This window comes from Brachycentrus maculatus, unplaced genomic scaffold (genome assembly GCF_059751285.1).
Source record: "Brachycentrus maculatus isolate JH-2025_06_01 unplaced genomic scaffold, ASM5975128v1 h1tg000085l, whole genome shotgun sequence".
NCBI lineage: Eukaryota > Metazoa > Arthropoda > Insecta > Trichoptera > Brachycentridae > Brachycentrus > Brachycentrus maculatus.
Genome location: NW_028280839.1, coordinates 86,931 through 108,765, shown reverse-complemented (window position 1 = coordinate 108,765; position 21,835 = coordinate 86,931). Strand labels below are relative to the sequence as shown.

General features: G+C 32.8%; 1 protein-coding gene across 1 annotated transcript in view; it reads left to right on the top strand.

Moving 5' to 3' along the window:
- The window catches only part of LOC148310901 (uncharacterized), a 56,039-nt gene that overhangs the window by 5,723 nt on the left and 28,481 nt on the right, over window positions 1-21,835 (top strand). Inside the window, exon 2 of the mRNA XM_088257567.1 lies at window positions 19,938-20,407. Coding sequence (XP_088113693.1) covers window positions 19,938-20,407 — 470 coding nt within the window. The remainder of the gene's footprint in view (window positions 1-19,937; window positions 20,408-21,835) is intronic.

Below are 21,835 nucleotides of genomic sequence, written 5' to 3'. Positions count from 1 at the left end.
TTGAGGTGCATAACCGGAAACATATTAAGATACCGAATAAGGAAAATGGAAATTTTGGAAATTTGTAGTATGGAGGATATTATCAGATGTGGAAGACAATGAAGACGATTCTGGAATGCCCATGTCAAAGGAATGCAAGCAAAAAGACTGGCCCGAATTACTCTTCAAGAGAACCTAGACGGGAGAAGACCACCTGGAAGACCTCCAAAGCGATGGCGTGACAGCTGCAAGTCCACATTACAAGAGACGGATAACGAAACAGACAGATCCTCAGATCTGTATGAAGGAAGAAGAAGAAGAATATAATAACAATAAATAATATTCAATTTTATTTTTTTCATTTTTTGATTTGGCGTTTAATTTGTAGAACTCCATTTTAATTTATGTATTAATTTTATATCAAACACAGATTTTTTGAGTCTACTAACTTAGTAGACTCAAAAATCTGTGTTCGATTTGAAATTAATACATAAATGATATTCAAGATGTGGGTGTAATCAAGTGGGTGCAAAACATACAATTTTATTCTTTAAATTAAATTAGAATCGTTTGAAAATGCCATTATTAGGCGAAACAATTGTCCCAGAATTAATTTTTATGTGTTTTTTAAACAATAAATTATAACTTAGTAGACTCAAAAAATCAGTGTTTGATTTAACATTTAATACATAAATTTTAAAAAAGCGTCTGAAAAAAAAAATCTGGTCAAATTATAAGCTTAATAATAAAAATGAAAATGGTATTTTCTGGCGTTTCTCATGTGTGTGATTATAATCCGGGATTCGGATCTCACAAGGTTTCTAAATTGGTTCATATATATAGAACTTCCAAGAATTTGAGTAGTGTGGTTGTCAATAATGGGTAGAATTGGTGAATGTTACACGTGTGTAAAGTGATCACTCAAACCAGCCTATGACGGTCGTAAGCCCCGTAAATGCCCAGACTTCCATATTCTTCTTCATCTTTGATGAGATGTCAAAAAATAATATTTAAAAAAGCATTTGTAATAATTCATACATATTTAAAAAATGTAGATTTGCGGTCGTTGAATACATCCAACAATTTTCATACAACAAGTCTGTAATTTGTTTCAGTCTTAATAAATAAAATTAATTCTTCATTATATTTGAAGGCCTTTCTCAACCTTAAAAACCTTCATTTCGTTTTTTAAATTCTACAAAAACTGGTAAACGGAAGTTCCTATATTGTTACCTACTTATCCATGGTCATATTTAGTGTTTTGTTAGTATTTTAACTCAAATTACAGTTCGTCGTTTTCATCCATTATTTAATGTAACTTTTATCTACGATTTTTTTTGTTAAGGAGAAATATTTGTGTTTTTATTATTTACACAAATATTTCAATTTCATACTATTTCTGTGAGCCTAAGCGGCTCATTATTAGAAATAGGTGTCAAATTATGGTAGAGTGGATTCGAACCGAGAAACTCCGACTTAACAGTCCGCGACACTAACCACGGGACCACAACCCAACACTATATAGTATGCTAGTGATATAAAAATAACTCAAATATACAATGTCGAATGCAACAAATAGTATATTGCAATGATTTTGCATTAATCAAATATCCATTTTCTTTTATAATACTGTACATGCATAGTAATTTAATTAATGGATAACTGTAGCTGTTTCTTGTTTACTATGAGAAGCTAATGTTGAATATGACTGCAATTTTTGCCAACTGAGCTGAGTTTCATAGTAGTTTTTTTTTGTTGAAAATCATAAAGTAACTAATTGACTAACTATCACGCCGCTTCTCCGCAGGGGTAGGCAGAGAGAATAGAACGCCACACCACTCTGTCTTTGCAAACATTTTTCTCCTCTTCCACATTCATGCATCTCCTCATACATACCGCCGATTTTTTCGACTCCTAACCTGACCGCTTTCAAGTATTTGGCAAACCTGATCGTGCCAAGATTTTCTCGGTCTGAAAATTTGGATTTAAATTGATGTATGCAAGTAAATTAAACAAAACATGCTGCTTTACACCAATTTGAAGTTATTTATTTCGTATTTCAAAACATGAGAGAATAAGTAAATAATAATAATATTTGTTTTGACCTCCCTGGTAACCGAACCAGGAACCTCCAGCAGGGTTGCCAAATGCAGTAATCACTACACTTTGGAGCCGGAAATTTATTTCAGATTTATAGGTACCTACCGATTAAAATTTTAAACGTAGGTTTCGGTTTAACTATCCGATTAAGATGCATAACATTGTTTTGCTGATGATTGCTTTTGTAACGCACTTCGGTTGAGAAATTTGAACGTAATTACTCAATTGGATAATCAAAATTTCAAACAATACAATTTAGTAATTATTAGTAAATTTTTCATTATTCCACAAGGCGAATGGAATTTTTTCGCAACTGATCAATGAAATCACACAAAACCTCACGCCATTTCACCTTTTTTCTCATTTTTCACTTGACGAATGTAGCGTTCGTTTTAAAAACAAATAACTTTGACATACAAATAAATAAATGAATCTAACCCTTATCCCAATGGTGCATATGGTAGGGATATTATCGTTTCTCACATGAAGGCAAGGTGATCACTCCTGCGCTTCAGTGACCAGTCCAGGGTAATATTAAATAAGTATTAGAGTGTAAAATCACCAAAATTTATTTTCACCTCCCTGGGAATCGAACCTGGGACCTCCAGCACAATAGCTAAACACGCTAACCATTACACCACGGAGGCGGACAGATAAATAAATAATAAATAATATATTTTTTAAATATAAAAAATTATAATAAATAAAAAAGAAAATATAAGATTTAATGGTATTATTAATATTGGTCTATGGGATGCGTAATATTCTACTATGTAGCCACGTTTCGAATGCCTCTAACCGGTTCATAATGCTGATCTTGAGGGTCCACGATTCAACTCCGTACGGAATTACTGACCAAACATGACACCTAACCAAGAAATATAATACAATAAATACCATTATTCTTCTTCTTCTTTGTCAGCCGTCTCTCCACTGCTGGCTGTTTTTTTAAACCCTTATCCGCACCCAATGGTGCATAGGGCACTGCATCGTAGCGAAGCAGCGTAATCTTGATTGTTAATTGTATGGAGGCAAGGTTATCAGCCCTGCGCTGCTTGTACCAGTCCAGGGTGATATTAAATAAATATGAGAGTGAAAATAACCCATATTTATTTTGACCCCCTGGGAATCGAACCCGGGATCTCCAGCACGGTAGCCAAACGCGCTGACCGTTGCACTACGGGGATCGACAGGCTGGGTGTAAATAAAAAAATAGAGGCCTCTTCTATTTTTCAAATCATGTTATCTTTCTCGTATTCTCAATATTATTCATATTTAAAGCATTTACTTTGTGTATTATTCATATTTAATTTTATTATTGAATTTGTGTTATTCGTATTTTAAGCATTTATCTTTCTCGAATCGTATTATCTTTCTGTAGTATCCATGAATTTTTTGTTTTTCGTCTAGATGCCTTTCGAGGGAGGTCCATGGTGATAACCTTGTTCCAAATATTTTCAGGTTCTCTATATCCTATGTGCCCATACCATCTCAATTTCCTTTCCTCTACCTTACTATTGATATCAGTTACACGCAGACTTCCACGAATGCGTAAAATCTTTATTTTATCTCTAAGAGACACTCCGGCTGACCATCATGGCTGAAAAACCTGCGACAATGGTTTGGCAGAAGCACCAAATCTCTGTTCCGAGCTGCAGCATCAAAATTGAATATACCGATGATGATCGCCGATCTTCGTTAAAAGTGGCACAGAAAGAAGAAGAAGAAGACACTCCAGCTGACCATCAAGTTTATTTTTCTTCGTCATCATCTTTGGCCGAGTCCACTTTTATAGAATTATCTCCACTTTCAGTTTTCTTTCTATCTTTAGAACTCAAATTAACCCGAGATTGTGCCGCTGTGTAACCCGCAGTTGCACAATTGGTACCGTTTAGAATCTTTGCATCCGTCCAGTGCTTTATTAATTAGTCGTGATTCCGTGAACCTCATCGTCGCTTTCACTCTTCCCCGCCACTGGCCGCTTCAAGCCGTGGCGTGACGGAAGGAGTTCCGGAGCCGTTTGCTTTCCGACTGACCGCACGCCACTGTGCTATGGAGCAACCCCGCCGTGTCGCCAATCGGCTTTGTCTGTCCAGGGCATGCCATTTCTGGTCTATGCAATTCTGTAGTAAAAGTGTTGTACCGTAGAACGGGGCTACTTGAACTTTGATGTGTTACTTGAGCCCAGTACAAAAAAAATGTATTTGGTCTACAATAATGAACGTATCGACATGATTCATTGTTTCCCTGACAGGTGACACTTATTGTCACGATACTTCGATCGATACCACGATCTAGATATTTTTTGTACTGAGCTCAAGTAACACGTCAAAGTTCAAGTAGCCCCGTTCTACGGTACCTAAAACCATCTGGTTTTTATATTTTTCTCAATACTGTTAATATTTATTTTAACAAATAAGTACTGTCTACTCGTACATTCATTTCAAAATTTATAAACATAATTATTAATAAAATTGCAAAGACCCACCAAGCCACCTTGTGCGTCTTGTCTTTTTATTTTTACACACAAAAAAGAGAGAAAAAAAATCATTCAAAACTGTTTGAGTATTTTCATAAAATCGAAATTGATCTTTTACCCATTTCTTTATTTTGTCTTTGTTCCATATTTATTTTTTTAATTACAAATATTTGAAACGATATTTTGAAGAGTTATACTCCCATATTTATTGTTAATTGTTGGGACTAAACCTAAAAACCGTCTGGTTTTTATAATATTCTTAATCTTATTAATGTTTAAACCATTTACTTTGTGGTCACTCATTTTCACTTGAATATTATTTTTTACAAAAATGTTATTAATATTAGTATATAAACACTCACCGAGATTTTTATGACTACCGTACCCTATTGTCGTGCACCATTTTATTAGATTACACGTACATACCGTATATTGTTATACTCGTTGGAGTACGATAAGAGTACGATACGAGTACTACACGAGTACTACACTAGCACGATACAAGTACAATACGAGTATGATACACGCAGCGTTGAAGTATACTCGTATAGTAAGAGTATGAGACGAGTACGAAACGGGTACGATACGAGTACGATACGAGTACGATACGAGTACGATACGGGTATGATACGAGTACGATACGAGTACGAAACGAGTAGGTACGATACGAGTACGATACGAGTACGATACTGGTACGATACGAGTACGATACTGGTACGATACGAGCACGATACGGGTACGATACTAGTACTATACGAGTACAATATTAGTACAAAATGTATTACCAAGTTCTGAAGCCAAAGCGACCATATTTTTACCTCTTTTCTTAAATAATAACATCTGATCATCCCATTACTTCTATTTCCATATAGCGGTAATGTCTTTCACCCTGAACTTCTTCACTTCTGTCACTATTTTTTCAATTTTTTCTGTCACTATTACTTCACGTAATTTATTCCACACCTAAATAGATTCAACAATGTGGGCCACAACCTTACCTTTGTTTATTTAACAAACGATCTGCGCACCATATTGGGCACAGATAGGGGTCAGATTCAGATTTCCCATATAGAATTTTCTACAGTAAATATCTGGAATGTTTAGATGAAAAATCATATTATTTTTCGACATCTCGACAAAGATGAAGAAGAACATGAAAGTCTTGGCATTAACGGGGATTACTACTGTCATAGGCATATACTGTCTTGGAACAGTGTCATAGGCCCATCTTTTTTGGGGACGGCATATTCCTCTTTCACATATCGTAGTCATACAGGAGAAAGTGACCAAGTGCATTTCTTACAAAAACGTGATCGTTGACTATTTGATATCTTACTAGCTTAATATTGCCCTGAAAAAATCCCAAAGGATTTTTAACTTGGAAGTATAATATATTGACTAATATATGTTTTATATATAATATATTTTCTTGCCAAGCAAAAGTGACTTAAATGGCCCTACTGAACATTTAACATTTCGTTAGTTAGTCACTTTCTCCTGTACGACTACGATATCTGTACAATTTTCGATACATTTGGAAATATGGCTGATTGTAGCGCCATCAGTCGAGAAATTTATTCAACTTTTTTCGTATGAACGTTGGATACATTTAAGCATACCAAAAATATAATTCTAAAAATGAATGAAATGAAGAAAAATAGTATGCATTTGCATATGATAGAGTGAATTATGTCTGATATATTTTTATCTGTAATATAATATCATGGCCGTATTACCAATATGTGAAGTAAAACAATTCAGCACGTCTTCGCATTCCAGGGGTCGACAACCTCTTGGACCAAAAGACCCAAATGACTTACTTTTGGTCAGGACAATCACTACGACCTGTGCACTAGTGCATGTCAGACCTTGGATCTTAATGCACGTTTGTTCTGCAACTCCTAGTGCATGGTGGTCCTCGGGTTGACCAAAAACGCATGTGATTAAAAACATTTTATGTAGTTGTAAGTGTGTGAATAGCGCTATAGTGATGACGGGTAGTATTGTTTGCATGCTGTTGTAGTGATTGTCCTGATAAAGAGACGGGTACGTCTCGAAACCGGTAGATATAAAAATCTCGGTGAGTGGTTATATACTAATATTACTAACATTTTTGTAAAAAAATATATAATCGTAAAATATAAGTTAAAATTACTGACTTGAAAGTAAATGCTTCAAATATTAATAATATTGAGAATAAAAAATAATATTAATCAAAATTTCTCTAAAAAATGTCATTTTGAATTTGTCAAAAAAGAGGCACACAAAGTCCTTAACCGTTTAACTGCTGAAATATTTTCCTTAAAGTATGCTAAAATTGTTGAAAACTTGTTTGCAATAATGGTTCATTTCAAATTAAATGGATTGAAAAAGGTTTTTACCAAATAAAAATGCATTTTTATTTTTTGTCGAAAAACGTCGGTATATCGATGTTTTTCAAAGTATACAAGAGGCAATATATTGCTTCTCAGCAGTCAAACGGTTAAAGTGCCACATATGGCCCGCGAGCCACACGTTGCCGACCCCTGGATTATACCATTGAAAATCATACACAATAGCTCGATAGTCATGCGACACGCTCGCCCGACGGCTCAACTAGAGCGTGTAGTGGAATAATCTCCAGCCATACAGATATTTGACTTTTAACTGGATCTGTGTGTGCATTTAGATCCGACGTTATTTTCTTATTTTTGAAGGTTTCTCTCCTTGCGCGATCTTGATTTTACATATCCACACCCAATGGTTGAAATCTAGTGGATCGCTTGTAACTTAGGGCCCAGCATTCGTTAAGCTGCAACTTAATTTTCTCTAAATCCAGGTAACATTTTACGTAATTTATTTTTTTCTTTAATCATTGACAAAATAAATTTTACTTTGAAATAATCAAATGGGTTTGAAAAGAAAAGAGTTATTAAAAGGTAAGGAGTTAAAAAAAAATATGTTTAAATATATATTCCAAAAACAAAAAAATATCCCAAATACATTGTTTTGAAAAAATCTTGTGTGAACAGACGTGTGACCTCTCCAGTGGTCTCCGGTGGAATGTATTCTATGTTAGCGAATATCCCCTTAATACATTTACACCCAAATGATTACAATTTAACACATCGCACACTCCTTTCAACAACGTCATATTTCAAAAAACTTGATTTTTCAGGAGATCGTTTTTAAAGTTAAAAAATATAATAAAATGTATTAAAAATGAATATCAAGCCAATTTTTGAACTTTTAACTATTCAACAGATCTTTTTAGCTAAAACTTTAATATTTAAAAAAAAGTATATTTAACAACATATTCTGCCCTGTAGCTGGTAAATATTAAGTTAAAAATATGCTACTTTGGCTGGGATATAGTACATTTTCTGGGACATTCCGAATACATGCACAACCGAAAATTGTCGATTTTTGATATATGACGTTGTTGAAAGGAGTGAGCGACATGTTGTTGGCTTGTAATTTAACATATCCGTACCCAATGGTTGAAACCTAGTGGATTGCTTGGTTTTTAACATAGTATTTGTATATATTCATATCATTACGCTTTTCCATGACTCGGATTATTTATTGTATCTGCTTGAGTCATTTTTGCAATCTGCAGTCATCTTCAGAGGAAACAATCGATAAATCGTCGGAGATATCTGCACGCTACTGTATTAGTCAAGTCCACGGTAATATGATGGGACCATGACTTGCCGCTTCATAGTCACACGACTTCCGGGTGCGTTATAAAATCGAAAAATATCATATTTATCTTTTATTATATACTAGCTGCTTCCGGCCTAGCGCTGCTATGGATCAGTCAGGTCGAATGAAAAATATAAAAAAATAGAAAGCACACTTTTTTATATGTTTCATTTTACAATGCTTTAAAAAAACAATAGTGGAATCTAAAACGAAAAAATGATTTTATAATGATAATGCCCTAACAAGGCGAAACAACTGTCACAATATAATTTTTTATGTGTTTTTGTTAATAAAATACAACTTAGTAGACTCAAAAAATCTGTGTTTGATTTAAAATTAATACATAGATTTTATAAGTGACAACAATCATCAAAAAAGCAAGGAGTTTTAAGTGGTTTTCTCCCAGCAATGAGCAAATGCTGAGAAGTTCCTGATTGGCCCACACTAGTTTATCATTCGTTTTCCCAATAGAGATCAAAATAATACGTGTGTTTAGGCAAGAAGATATAAAAATCCACTCAATGATTTATAAACCTTGTACATATCAAACATGGTAAATAATAAAAGGAACTCCCATCTAAAAAAAATACAAAAAAATGATCGATTGTTTTCTGTCATCATTATTTTGATCCGATCTAATATCGCATGCGTCAAATTACATTTCTTAATTAAAGAAGATGGACCCCAAAAAATTTAAGATGGAGACCTTGGGAGAATAAAAGAGGCGTCGGAAGACCCCAAAAGAGATGATCCGATAACATAGCCGCTGTGGGGGGTAAAAACTATCAGCAACAGACCGAAAAAATGGATCTAGCAGTGGAGGACAGAAGGCTAAAGAAGAAGATGAACGAACTTCAGTCAGAATTTCTCGGTTCGAACCCACTCTACCACAATTTGATACCTGTTTCTAATAATGAGCCGTTTAGGTTCACAGAAATAGTGTGAAATTGAAGTTTTTTGTAAATAATAAAAAACACAAATATTTAATTTCTTTAAAGAAAATATTTGCAATAGGCGGGAATCGAACCCACGAATCCAGTTTCGCAGTCGAAATGTTAAAATGGAAAGATATTACCACAATGTGACTGCCGAATCAATTGATGAAATCGTATGTAATTTTTTTTTGACATCTCATCAAAGATGAAGAAGAATATAGAAGTCTGGGCATTTACGGGGCTCACGACCGTTATAGGCTGGTTGAAGTGATCACTTTACACACGTGTAACATTCACCAATTTTACCCATTATTGACGACCACATAACTCAAATTCTTGGAAGTTCTATATATATGAAAAAAAAACGCAATATTGTTCTTGAATTACTAGAACATCACTGGAGACAGTTATTGGTGAAATGAAAATAAGCTTTTTATTGAAATTGGTTCATATTTATAGAACTTCCAAGAATATAAGCATTGTGGTTGTCAATAATGGGTAGAATAGGTGAATGTTCCACGTGTGTAAAGTGATCACTCAAAGGAGCCTATGACGGTCTTCAACCCCGTTAATGCCCAGACTTCCATATTCTTTTTCTTTGATGAGATGTCAAAAAATAATATGAAAAATACTCCTATAATTTAAGATAATCCAGATGTGTAAACAAGTATTTGGACACACTCAAAATGTTCACTGCAAACAACGTGTTAATATTAATATCGTGTTTTTTCATTTAAGATAAATTTATATTTGTGTAACCGCGTAGTTATGATAAGAGGATTTAATTTACACATCTACGTCAATATTTACCTACGTACGCGCGTATTCTGTGAATTCGTTAAAAGTCTACCAGTTTTTCACGCGATTTTTTTCATCAGATTTTCTGTAAACCAGAGACGTTCGTAAATCGACGACCCACGGTGTTATCTTACAGTTTTGATTGCAAAATTTGTTTAACTGTGCACTCAGTGAAGTTTACTTCTGTATTTTTTTTATTGTTTATTATTAACATTATACTTTGTTGAAAAATTAAATCAGCATTTCATTCAACAATAATATTTTGATAACATTTTATACGGCAGAAACCCAAGAACAATTACAATGTCGAAACATGAATATTGCATTGAAATACATGAAATAAAAACTGTTGTATTTAGTGTATTTATTAACATTTTATATTATTTTTTGACATCTCATCAAAGATGAAGAAGTATATGGAAGTCTGGGCATTTACGGGGCTTACGACCGTCATAGGCTGGTTTGAGTGATCACTTTACACACGTGTAACATTCACCAATTCTACCCATTATTGACAACCACACTACTCAAATTCTTGGATGTTCTATATATATGAACCAATTTAGAAACCTTGTTCATGAATCACTAAAACTTCACTAGAGACATCTATTGGTGAGATGTAAAGAAGCTTTTTTTATTAAGCAGAAACTCTTATATTAGTATGTGAGATCCGAATCCCGGATTATAATCACACACATGAGAAACGCCAGAAAATACCATTTTCATTTTTATTATTAAGCTTATAATTTGACCAGATAATTTATTTACAACATTTTGAGTGTGTCCAAATACTTGTTCACAAAATCTGGATTATCTCCAATTACAGGAGTTATTTTCATATTATTTTTTGACATCTCATCAAAGATGAAGAAGAATATGGAAGTCTGGGCATTTACGGGGCTTACGACCGTCATAGGCTGGTTTGAGTGATCACTTTACACACGTGTAACATTCACCAATTCTACCCATTATAGATGTCATTCACCAATAGATGTCTCTAGTGAAGTTTTAGTGATTCATGAACAAGGTTTCTAAATTGGTTCATATATATAGAACATCCAAGAATTTGAGTAGTGTGGTTGTCAATAATGGGTAGAATTGGTGAATGTTACACGTGTGTAAAGTGATCACTTAAACCAGCCTATGAAGGTCGTCAGCCCCGTAAATGCCCAGACTTCCATATTCTTCTTCATCTTTGATGAGATGTCAAAAAATAATATGAAAATAACTCCTGTAATTGGAGATAATCCAGATTTTGTGAACAAGTATTTGGACACACTCAAAATGTTGTAAACATTTTATATATTGTTTCGGCATTAACTTTGTGGTAAGACATGTTACAATGATTAAAGAAAACACTTGTTTTTTACCACTTGAGTTTTATTATAGACTACATGTTTCAGAAGTTAAACTTCCATCATTCAGGTCTGTATAATAACAGTTATTATACAGACCTGAATGATGGAAGTTTAACTTCTGAAACATGTAGTCTATAATAAAACTCAAGTGGTAAAAAAACAAGTGTTTTCTTTAATCATTATTTATTAACACATGTATAATTCTTCCTCTTCTAACCCTTCTCCGCACACGATGGTGCATAGGGCACTGCATCGTATAGAAGGATGTAAATATACAAGGGAAAGGTGATCGGCCATCCACTTTAAAAACCAGTCAAGGGTCATATTAAATAAATATTAGAATGATAAATCATTTTAATAATATTTATTTTGATCCTCCTGAGAATCGAACCCAGGACCTCCAGCATGGTAGCATAGCTCGCTAACCACTACACTGTGGAGGAGGGCAAATTTTATTAACAATATTATATTATTTATCATATCGGACAGTGGATTTATTTATTTATGGATCCCAGACAAGCAACTTAAAATCAGGGCCTATTTGCCTTTATGAAATTAACGATTAAGTCAACACCGCATCAATTGAATGTTGTGCCTTATGGTTCCAAATGTTGATAACTTCATTTTTCATGTTTTACCAACACGTTGCGAATATTAGAAATAAATATATAACCGGATCTAAACTATGATATCATGTTTTTTTTACAATCGAAAAAAGTTTTAATAAAAACGGATTCATATGGTTAGTGTTTATAAACACATCGTTAGGAAAAACCGGCAAATAATTGGCATCTCGTCATTAAAAGTTAAAATTAAGATTTTTAAAAAAACTTCTCCTTTAAGTCCAGCGCTTAGCCATACGATATATAGTAATAATATTTGTATCAATCATTATGACTGACGTGATCTAATAATAAGATTTAAAAAAAAACAACACATTAACTAACAAACTAAGGCTTGACTGCCAAATTAATCAAATTAATGTTTTACTTAGTAAATACCACTATTTCTTAAAATTAATTATGACACGTGTTTCGATGCATTCCGCATCATTTTCAAACACCGTATGATGCGGAATGCATCGAAACACGTGTCACAGTAGATTTTAAGAAATAGTGATATTTACCAAGTGAAACATTAATTAAAAATGGATAGATTTTACCACAAAGTGACTGTCGAATCAATTAATGAAAAATTATTATGAGTTTTATCCACGCATCTTTTACATCGCATTTCTCTAGAATTAGCCAGACTACAATAGTTAAAAGCCTAGAAAAATTTATATTTTAATAAATATGCTTAAAATTTACCCTTTATTAATATTATTTATGCATGATTCTACCCGAAGTATATAACATCCGAGGATACGCCTGAAAACATGATTTTCATTATTTATGTAGCTTATAATTTGATCAGTTATTTTTTCGAAATAGTTTCAAAATTTGAGTAGTGCGGTTGTCAACAATAGGTAGAGTGGTAAATGTTACACGTGTATAAAGTGATCAAATTAAACAGCATATGACGGATCTTAAGCCTTGTAAATACCCAGACATCCATATTTTTACTCATTCATCTGTTCCATGTGTCTGAAGGGGTATTCCGAAGCGGGATTCTTCTACAACTTTAACAAGAGTCTTTGGACTTACTTTTTTTTTAATTTGTGTCATTAAAAAGGTGCCGTGGTGAAGTTAGGTAGACGCTCGACTGCGAAACTTGCGTCGCGGGTTCGAGTCCGCCAATTACAAAATGAATTCAAGAAAGATTTATTTTCAATTGGTCTGGGTGTTTGTAATGTATTTTTTACATTTACCTTCCCTATCCTTACTATCCAAACTGCAGACAAGCATCTAAAATAGAAGCTTTGCGGGTTATTCCTTTAAAATAATAATAAAAAAATAGATGTATAATACGCCTTAAATGTAAGTTTATCATGCTTATGTTCACTTTTAAATAAATTTATTTGAAATTCAAATTCTTCTTCGTCTATATCAACATAAAAAACTCCTAAGTGGGGGAATACAGATTTGTGAAAAGGGATTTGGAGACACTCAAAATGTTGTTTCACATTATGTTAAAGGTATTTTATTTAATTATTGTATGCTATTAGTGGGCAAAGACATAAAAAAATAAAATATTTTCAGAAGTTTCTTCCACGATAGTTTTGAAGCCCGCATGTTTCAACGCTTTAAGATGTAATACAAATACAATGCCTCAAATAATGTTTAAAACGACTCTCAGCAATACCATACCGATTTTAACAAAGAAATTCATAATCATAATACACGAGCACATAGCAAAATACATGTGCAGCCGATAAACACTAATAAATTTGGAGTAAGGTCCTTAAAATATATTGCCTATACCCAAATTAACCAGCTGCCCCGACATGTATGAAATAGAACCCATTCGGGGATCCAAAATAAATGATCTGAAAAAATACTTTATGGAAAGAATATATGTGGTCATATTTTTTTATTTTGTTTTTCCCTTATGTTGTTTTATATTCTCTCATATGTTTATTTTAAATTTGCTTCTTATGCCTATTAATTAAACCTGTTTATTGTTTTTACATTTTGCCATGTATTAGTTTTAGTTATTTTTTAAAAATCTGTTTGTAACTTTATTATTTGTGTTCCAGTCTTGTTAACCTTAATCCCATGTCCCAAAATGAGAAATAGAAATTACTCATCGGGAATATATATATATGACTTATGTATGTAATATGTTTTGAAAAATAAATCAATAAATACTAAGATTTTCATCTTGGAAGACTGACTGATAAAATTAAATCACACCCTTTCGATAGCTTTAGAAAATTTATAGAGTAAATTATTTCCAATCATACGCTCGGTTCGGTTTTTCAATGCGGCTTTCGTGGAACTTTGCCAAGCTGCTTACCTGTATAGATAAAAAATTACGCTATCATTGCAGGTAAACTTCATGAAAACTTTTTTCCGTACTAACGGCGTAGTGGAATATCGTGCAAGGCACCACCACTGTCGAAACATGATTAAAAGTTTTTTAGGCATTAACTGTGTAAAAACTAGTATTTTTTTTATAATTCACATTTCATTAAGATATTAACTATTTTTTTTAAATAAACACTTGAATATACCACTTCATGAGTTTTATTTATATATACGATAGTTTCGAAAACTTACAGATGTTTTCATCTCCTGGTAAAAATTTAATCTAACGAACAAAATATATATTTTAACCCCCCCCCTTCCCTATATTTATTAACCTATATATACCCCTAAATATATTTTTGTTCCTTCGTTTTTATTTTTACCAGAAGATGAAAACATCTGTAAGTTTTCGCAACTAGTCGTATTTATAAACAAAACTCATCAAGTGGTATATTCTTTTTTTTTTTTAAAGAATCCACATGTCATTCCACAAAGTTTATGCCGAATCAATAAATAATATAAGATATTAACTCACTTTATGGAAACGTACACAGAACTACAAGATCTAAAATACAGAAACTCATTAAACAACACCTAACACATACGTCTTTTAAGAGGCGTGGACAAAGAATTAATTAGGGTAGGTAGTAAGGTAAATTAGGTAATACTTAGTAAGGTAGGGTAGGTATAGGTTGGGTTTTTATATGTCACGCGAGTAAGTTAGGATAGGCACTGCTTTTCTGCCTATATGGAATGCACGCCCCTGCCTCTTTTGGTCAAAAGAATTTTGAGTATATTTTGCAATAAAGTTGTACAACCTGCTTCTAAACTAACTAACTAACCAACAAACCGCTTCCCTGCAGGGATAGGCAGAGAGATTAGAAAGCCATGCCACTCTGTCTTTCGGCATCTCCTCTTTCGGGCATTTCGTTTGACATATGATAAATAATTGAGTAGAATTTTTTCATGGATTTTAAGCTTTGTGCTTAAAATCCATGAAACAATTCTACAGGAATTTTCTTCTTCTCCTAACCCTCATCCGCACCCAATGGTGCATAGGGCACTGCACCGTATTGTCACAGTGTTATTTTGATCGTTACCACATGAAGGAAAGGTGATCAGCCCTCCGCTTCATATATTAATAATTAGTCTAGGGTTATATTGAATAAATATTGCGGTGTAAAAATAAGTTATATTTTTTAACCCCCCCCCCTGGGAATCGAACCCAGGACCTCCAGTACGGTAGCGTGCTGACCATTATACTACAGAAATTTACTAAATATAGAAAATTACGAAGGATAGAAATATGTTAAACAAATTATTATTTTAAATGGATGATAATATGGTTAATCCGTTTTTTGTATGGACTTTCCTTACAAGGTCAAAGTTTTAACAAGAACGCTGAATACCGCCTATAGTATGAATATCTTTCAAAAGCTCATTTTAAATATTTCTAAGAGCAATTTTTTTTCATATTCGCGCGGTTAGTGAATAGTGTATCACATTCTTGACCACAGTACACGGAGGCCAAGCAAACATGTTGAATGCGAGTTAAATATTCAACGGGGTAAGGTGACGTCATAATCGATTGGAGGTGAATTATGCTATAGTTGTGTGTGAAACTTGCTTTTTATCCATATATGCATAGAACGTACATCAACGTAGACAAGTCGTTCACTCCTTTCAACAGCGTCATATATCAAAAAACTTAATTTTTTCAGGAGATCGTTTTCAAAGTTTAAAAATATAATAAAATGTATTAATAATAAATATCAAGCCACTTATTGAACTTTTTACTGTGCAACACATCTTTTTGGGGAAAACCTGATGGTTTTTTCTCCGTTTGAAAAATATTTAGTATATTTAAAAAAAATAATTAAACAATACCTTTTCTTCAAAATGCAAAAATAACACTTTCTGCCCTGTAGCGGGTAAATATTAAGTATAAAATATGCCGCTTTTGCTGGGATATAACACATTTTCTGGGCATTCTGAAAACATGCACAACTGAAAATTGAGGATTTTTGATATATGACGTTGTTGAAAGGAGTGAGCGAAGTGAGAAGCCTATGATTCTAGCTATTTTTATTATTACATTTTTTACATCTCAACATAGATAATTACCCCTCCTTGTAAAAACTGCGCCTTCTCTAATAACTTTTAAGAAACGTTTGAGACATTACTATTAATCATTAGAATCCTAACTGTCCATCAAATCTCCTCCCTTAGTTTTTCCCTCTACCTCCTTAAACTTCCCTAAACTTCCTTTTTTCTTTGCCTTCTCATTCATTATCATCAATTTGTAATTGTTGTTTTTTTTTAAATTTTAATGTTCAAGTACTATCTACCCTCTGATTGCAAACAGATATATATGGTATCAAACGTAAAATATTAAAAAAATAACGTAAAAGTTTCCTTTTGTCCGCCTTTGTAGTGCCCTATACACCATCGGGTGTGGATGAGGGTTAGAGGAAGGAAGAATATAGACACAATTCTGTATTATTAGCTAGGATCACTGTATTTTGTTATGTATATATATATATATATATATATATATATATATATATATATATATATATATATATATATATATATATATATATATATATATATATATATATATATATATATATATATATATATATATATATATATATATATATATATATATATATATATATATATATATATATATATATATATATATATATATATATATATATATATATATATATATATATATATATATATATATATATATAAATATATATATTTAGTAGTCAGCTTGTAGTAATACGAGTGTCCATCTATTTTTAATTTAAGTTTAATTTCGTGAAAACCACTTAAAAAATATTGTGACATTTTTTAAAAAAAAAAATAAACACCGTATACGGTGTTTGAAAATAATGTCAATGCATCAAACATATGCAACAATATGTTTTTAGAAATAGTATAATTAATATTTAAAATGTGTAAATAAAGATTAAGTAACGTTCAAATCTTTTCTTGTTACTAAATGTCATTGATTTTGAACTCTTACAAACAAATTAAAATCACATTTTTATTTTAATATTTAATGTTTAATCTACAAACTGCAACAAAATACACGATGAAACAGAATTTTGTATCTACAAAATGACAAAAAACAGTTTTTAATTAATGTAAACGATAAATAATTGATGGGCGAATTTGTCAGCCGAACGCGGTGACAGTTTTATGACAAGTGCCACAAACAAACGAATTATTTCATACGACTCATTTCCCTTAATTAAAAACTAAATATTCCTTCGTCACTTTCATCAAAAATGCTCAAACATAATGAATTACAACCTTATTTATTAATCTTTCTTTCTAGGCAATGAAAGGCTATCATAGATTTTTCTTATATTTCTATCTTGTTTTGTTATGGTTAGAGCATTTAGCTACCATGCTGGAGGTCTCGGGTTCAATTCTTATGGGTTTTAAATAAATATTAGTGATTTTTCAATCTCATATTTATTGCATTACCATTCACAGTATCCTACAGCCTTGGTGCTCCGTAGAAAGTAAAGAGGGGTGCCGTGAGTCTTTTTTGTTGTTCTCTGTTTCAATTCTGAATTCTTATACATATAATAAAACTCAATTTTAAATTATGGATGTTTCAATTTTTGTGCCTATCTACCCAACTACTATTATGTATTGTAGGTACCTATTTCTCTCAACTATAATATATACGGGATCTTTCATAAAGTGCTTTCTATCTTTAAATTTTGATAAAACAAAGTGTGCGATAAAACAAAGATGCAGCATCAACAATATGGTCGCTAATAACTGTGAAAGTTTTAAAATCTTTATTGAAAGACCCTATATATAGTCACTGTATCTATTCCAAATAGCTTACTAATGTAGGGCGCCGTAACAAAATACTAAGCAGTGCGCCGCGGGCTGAAAAAGATTGGGAGCCCCTGTTATAGAGCATGGAAATTTATGTGTTAAAATTGTATTTTTCTTTAAAAATGACTCATTTCAGTCATTTAGACTGGTTAAAATGTAAAAATAGAATTTAAAACATTAACCCCTTATGACGTTCCCTCCGATAACGCGGTACCTACTTCAACGTTATATGGGGGCTTATTGTATATATTCGTAGTAAATCGGTGTAAGTTTATACAGATATAAAGCAATCTGTTCCATCAAATCGATTCGTTAAACTGTTTTTTATAGTGCAAGATTAAACTTGTGTACGCGACGGATACCGGCTTCAAACTGTACAAGTGTATTGTATGTCAGATAACATAATTAGATACTGAATTAAACGGTAATTACCGTGGCAGATGCGGAAAAAATGAATTACCTATCTGCTATTTACCTTCATGTATAAAAATGCACTTCATCTCAAACTATGACCATAAAATATTTTTATAATGTTTTTTTTTTAATATACATTATGGAGAGATGTTTTAACTGAGATGAAGCCTCTATATTTTTTATCCTAAGGAAGATGGATATCTCAGTATTACAGGACTGATGAACTAGCACTGGCTGGCTTAAGTGATCGCTTTATACACTGGTGTGACGTTATTTTTCATATTCTGCATATTATTGAACATCCACATTGGAACAAATTTTGCATAATATTCCTTTCGTATGTTACTTGTTATAAAAATAGATATTGAATTTGGACTGATGGTGCTGCCATCAATTCAGAATTAGTGAAATTTCTAGCTTTTTTCCAAAAGCACACAAGTGAGATTTATATAGATTTGGTTCATAAAAAAAGGTTTATAAAAATGTATGTTTATTCGAATATAAAAAAATGTTTTTTTTTTTAAATTTTAATAACAAAGCTTCGATACAGGTTTTTCACCTCGAATTGGACGTTTTACAAAACATATTGGAAGTTATTTTATAAAAAAAAGTGGTACTCATGATACAAAGTAGTATTGAAAATCTTGTCTGAAACTTGAGTACACATCGCGCGCACAAACTATAACATCGAGCCGCGCAGGCTTGCCAACTTGACGACTAACGCACTTGCTAGTTTTAAGGATTATTAGTCTAATGACGTTATAGGACATGGGTGGCCAACATTTATAGTAGCCGGGCCATATTGTAGAAATGAAATTTCCTACCGGGCTTAAAACAAAATTTATTTTATTATTCAAAGCAAACAAGATATTTGTATATATATGTATGTATATATATATATATATATATATATATATATATATATATATATATATATATATATATATATATATATATATATATATATATATATTATAAAAACATATTTACTAGTTACTTTATTGGGTACTTTTCAAACTTATTGCCTCGTAATGCCGTTTAATGTTATATTTTTTCAAGATAGAAACAGAATGATTGCATATCAGGCATGTTGGCTATGTTTTAAATTTCACGAAAAAATAGTTCATGGTCCATCTGTCTTAAAAATATCTCAGTTCTTCGTAACAACTCAGAGTAACAACTCTTCTCTTCTTTAGTCCAACGTCTTTACTATTTGATGCCATTATGGGTCTTGAAATTGTCAGGATAGTGAAATACTCCCACATATGGGATACGATACGAACTATGCACGATAGAATGTTCATTTGGTGGTTTTGTGTGTTGGCCACCCTTGTTACAGGAGTTACAACAGACCTTATCTTACCTCGATCAGGCATCAAATTAAAAGTTTTTTTTATTTTCTTTTTAGTATCCTCTTCCGCGAAGATCATCGTCTCACCGCCCTCCATCTCCTCGACTCGGCATGGACAACCAGGCGTTCAAATCCAGCAGAGATTCCGACCTGTCGACGGAGCCAAATTCTCCTTACCGCGACGACGTACAACCAAGTTTGGGAGACTTAAATTACCCGAGTGAATTGGGGAACCCGATACATAAAAACGAACTGATAGAAATTGAAAATGAACACAGTGCAAAACCAGTAATAAGGGGACTCAAGGATATGAATAACAGGTATGCAGAAATGGAGAGCAAATTGAAGATCGATGAGGTAAATGGAAATGACGTAATAGTTTCTCCGGTACCCTTATTGGATTCTTTGCATGGAAGTCACAAGTCTGGATCCCTGGTTCCTCCAAGAAGGAAGTCGAGAGATGGATCTTCTGAAAGGATGACGGAGAGACGATTGTCTATAGAGAAGCAAGCAACACCAGAAATCAGGTATGCATACATGTCATCATGTTAACTATTGTACAACATTTTGAGTGTGTCCAAATACTTGTTCACAAAATCTGGATTATCTCCAATTACAGGAGTTATTTTCTTTTTTTTTTGACATCTCATCAAAGATGAAGAAGAATATGGAAGTCTTGTCATTTACGGGGCTGAGGACCGTCATAGGCTGGTTTAAGTGATCACTTTACACACGTGGAACATTCACCAATTCTACCCATTATTGACAACCACACTACTCAAATTCTTGGAAGTTCTATATATATGAACCAATTTAGAAACCTTGTTCTTGAATCACTAGAACTTCACTAGAGACTTCTATTGGTGAGATGTAAAGAAGCTTTTTATCAAGCAGAAACTCTTATATTAGTATGTGAGATCCGAATCCTGGATTATAATCACACACATGAGAAACGCCAGAAAATACCATTTTCATTTTTATTATTTAGCTTATAATTACCAGCCTATGACGGTCGTCAGCCCCGTAAATGCCCAGACTTCCATATTCTTCTTCATCTTTGATGAGATGACAAAAAATTATATTAACTATTGTACATTATCCTTATATTAGCTACTGTATCAGATCTGGAAATGCGGTGGGACAGCTTTCAATATCCTTACTATTATCCGATATTCGTTTGACTTATAATTTCGCTGATTTTTTTTTCATTTAAGTTTTAAGAATCTTACTGCTATAGCTACAACCATCGCGCTTCATTATAACGGTAAACATAGAGGATAGAACGCTGTAAAGTCTTAGCTTCCTCTACATCCATACATCTAGTCACTCATGCCATCAAGCTCATACTCGCACGCTTTTGACAAGACCAAATTTTAGGTTCTGATTAATTTGGTTATGCCAATCCTTTCTTAGCCGTTCTGTTCACCCATTCACCATTTGCCAAATTTACTCTTTTAGGCATTTTCTCGTCGTTCGTTCGCTCCACGTGCCCAGATCACCTCAAAACATCTTTCTGAATCTTTTCAATTTGTCGTATCTCAGCCTTACATTATTTTCTACATTATATGCTTACTTTTAAATCTGTCATACATGGATTGGATCATTCCTTTAAAAATTCACATTGACGGAGAATTTACCTCACAATTTCCTATGAACTCTCAATTTTTCGCTTAAGATATTTGATAATGATGTTGAATTCATCGAAACACGTGTCACGACAGGTTTTAATAAATCGTAAAAGTTAAATTTAAAATTGATAGATATTACCACAAAGTGACTGCCGAATCAATTAACGAAATAACGTAACCATATAATATGTATGTAATTCCATCATTATGTGTAAGTTACACCATATGCATATTTCCAAAATGTGAGTCACGATAATATGTATTATGAATTATGAGCCAATAGCATGATGTGTGAGCTCACTTTTAATACATTCCGACAGGTATGAC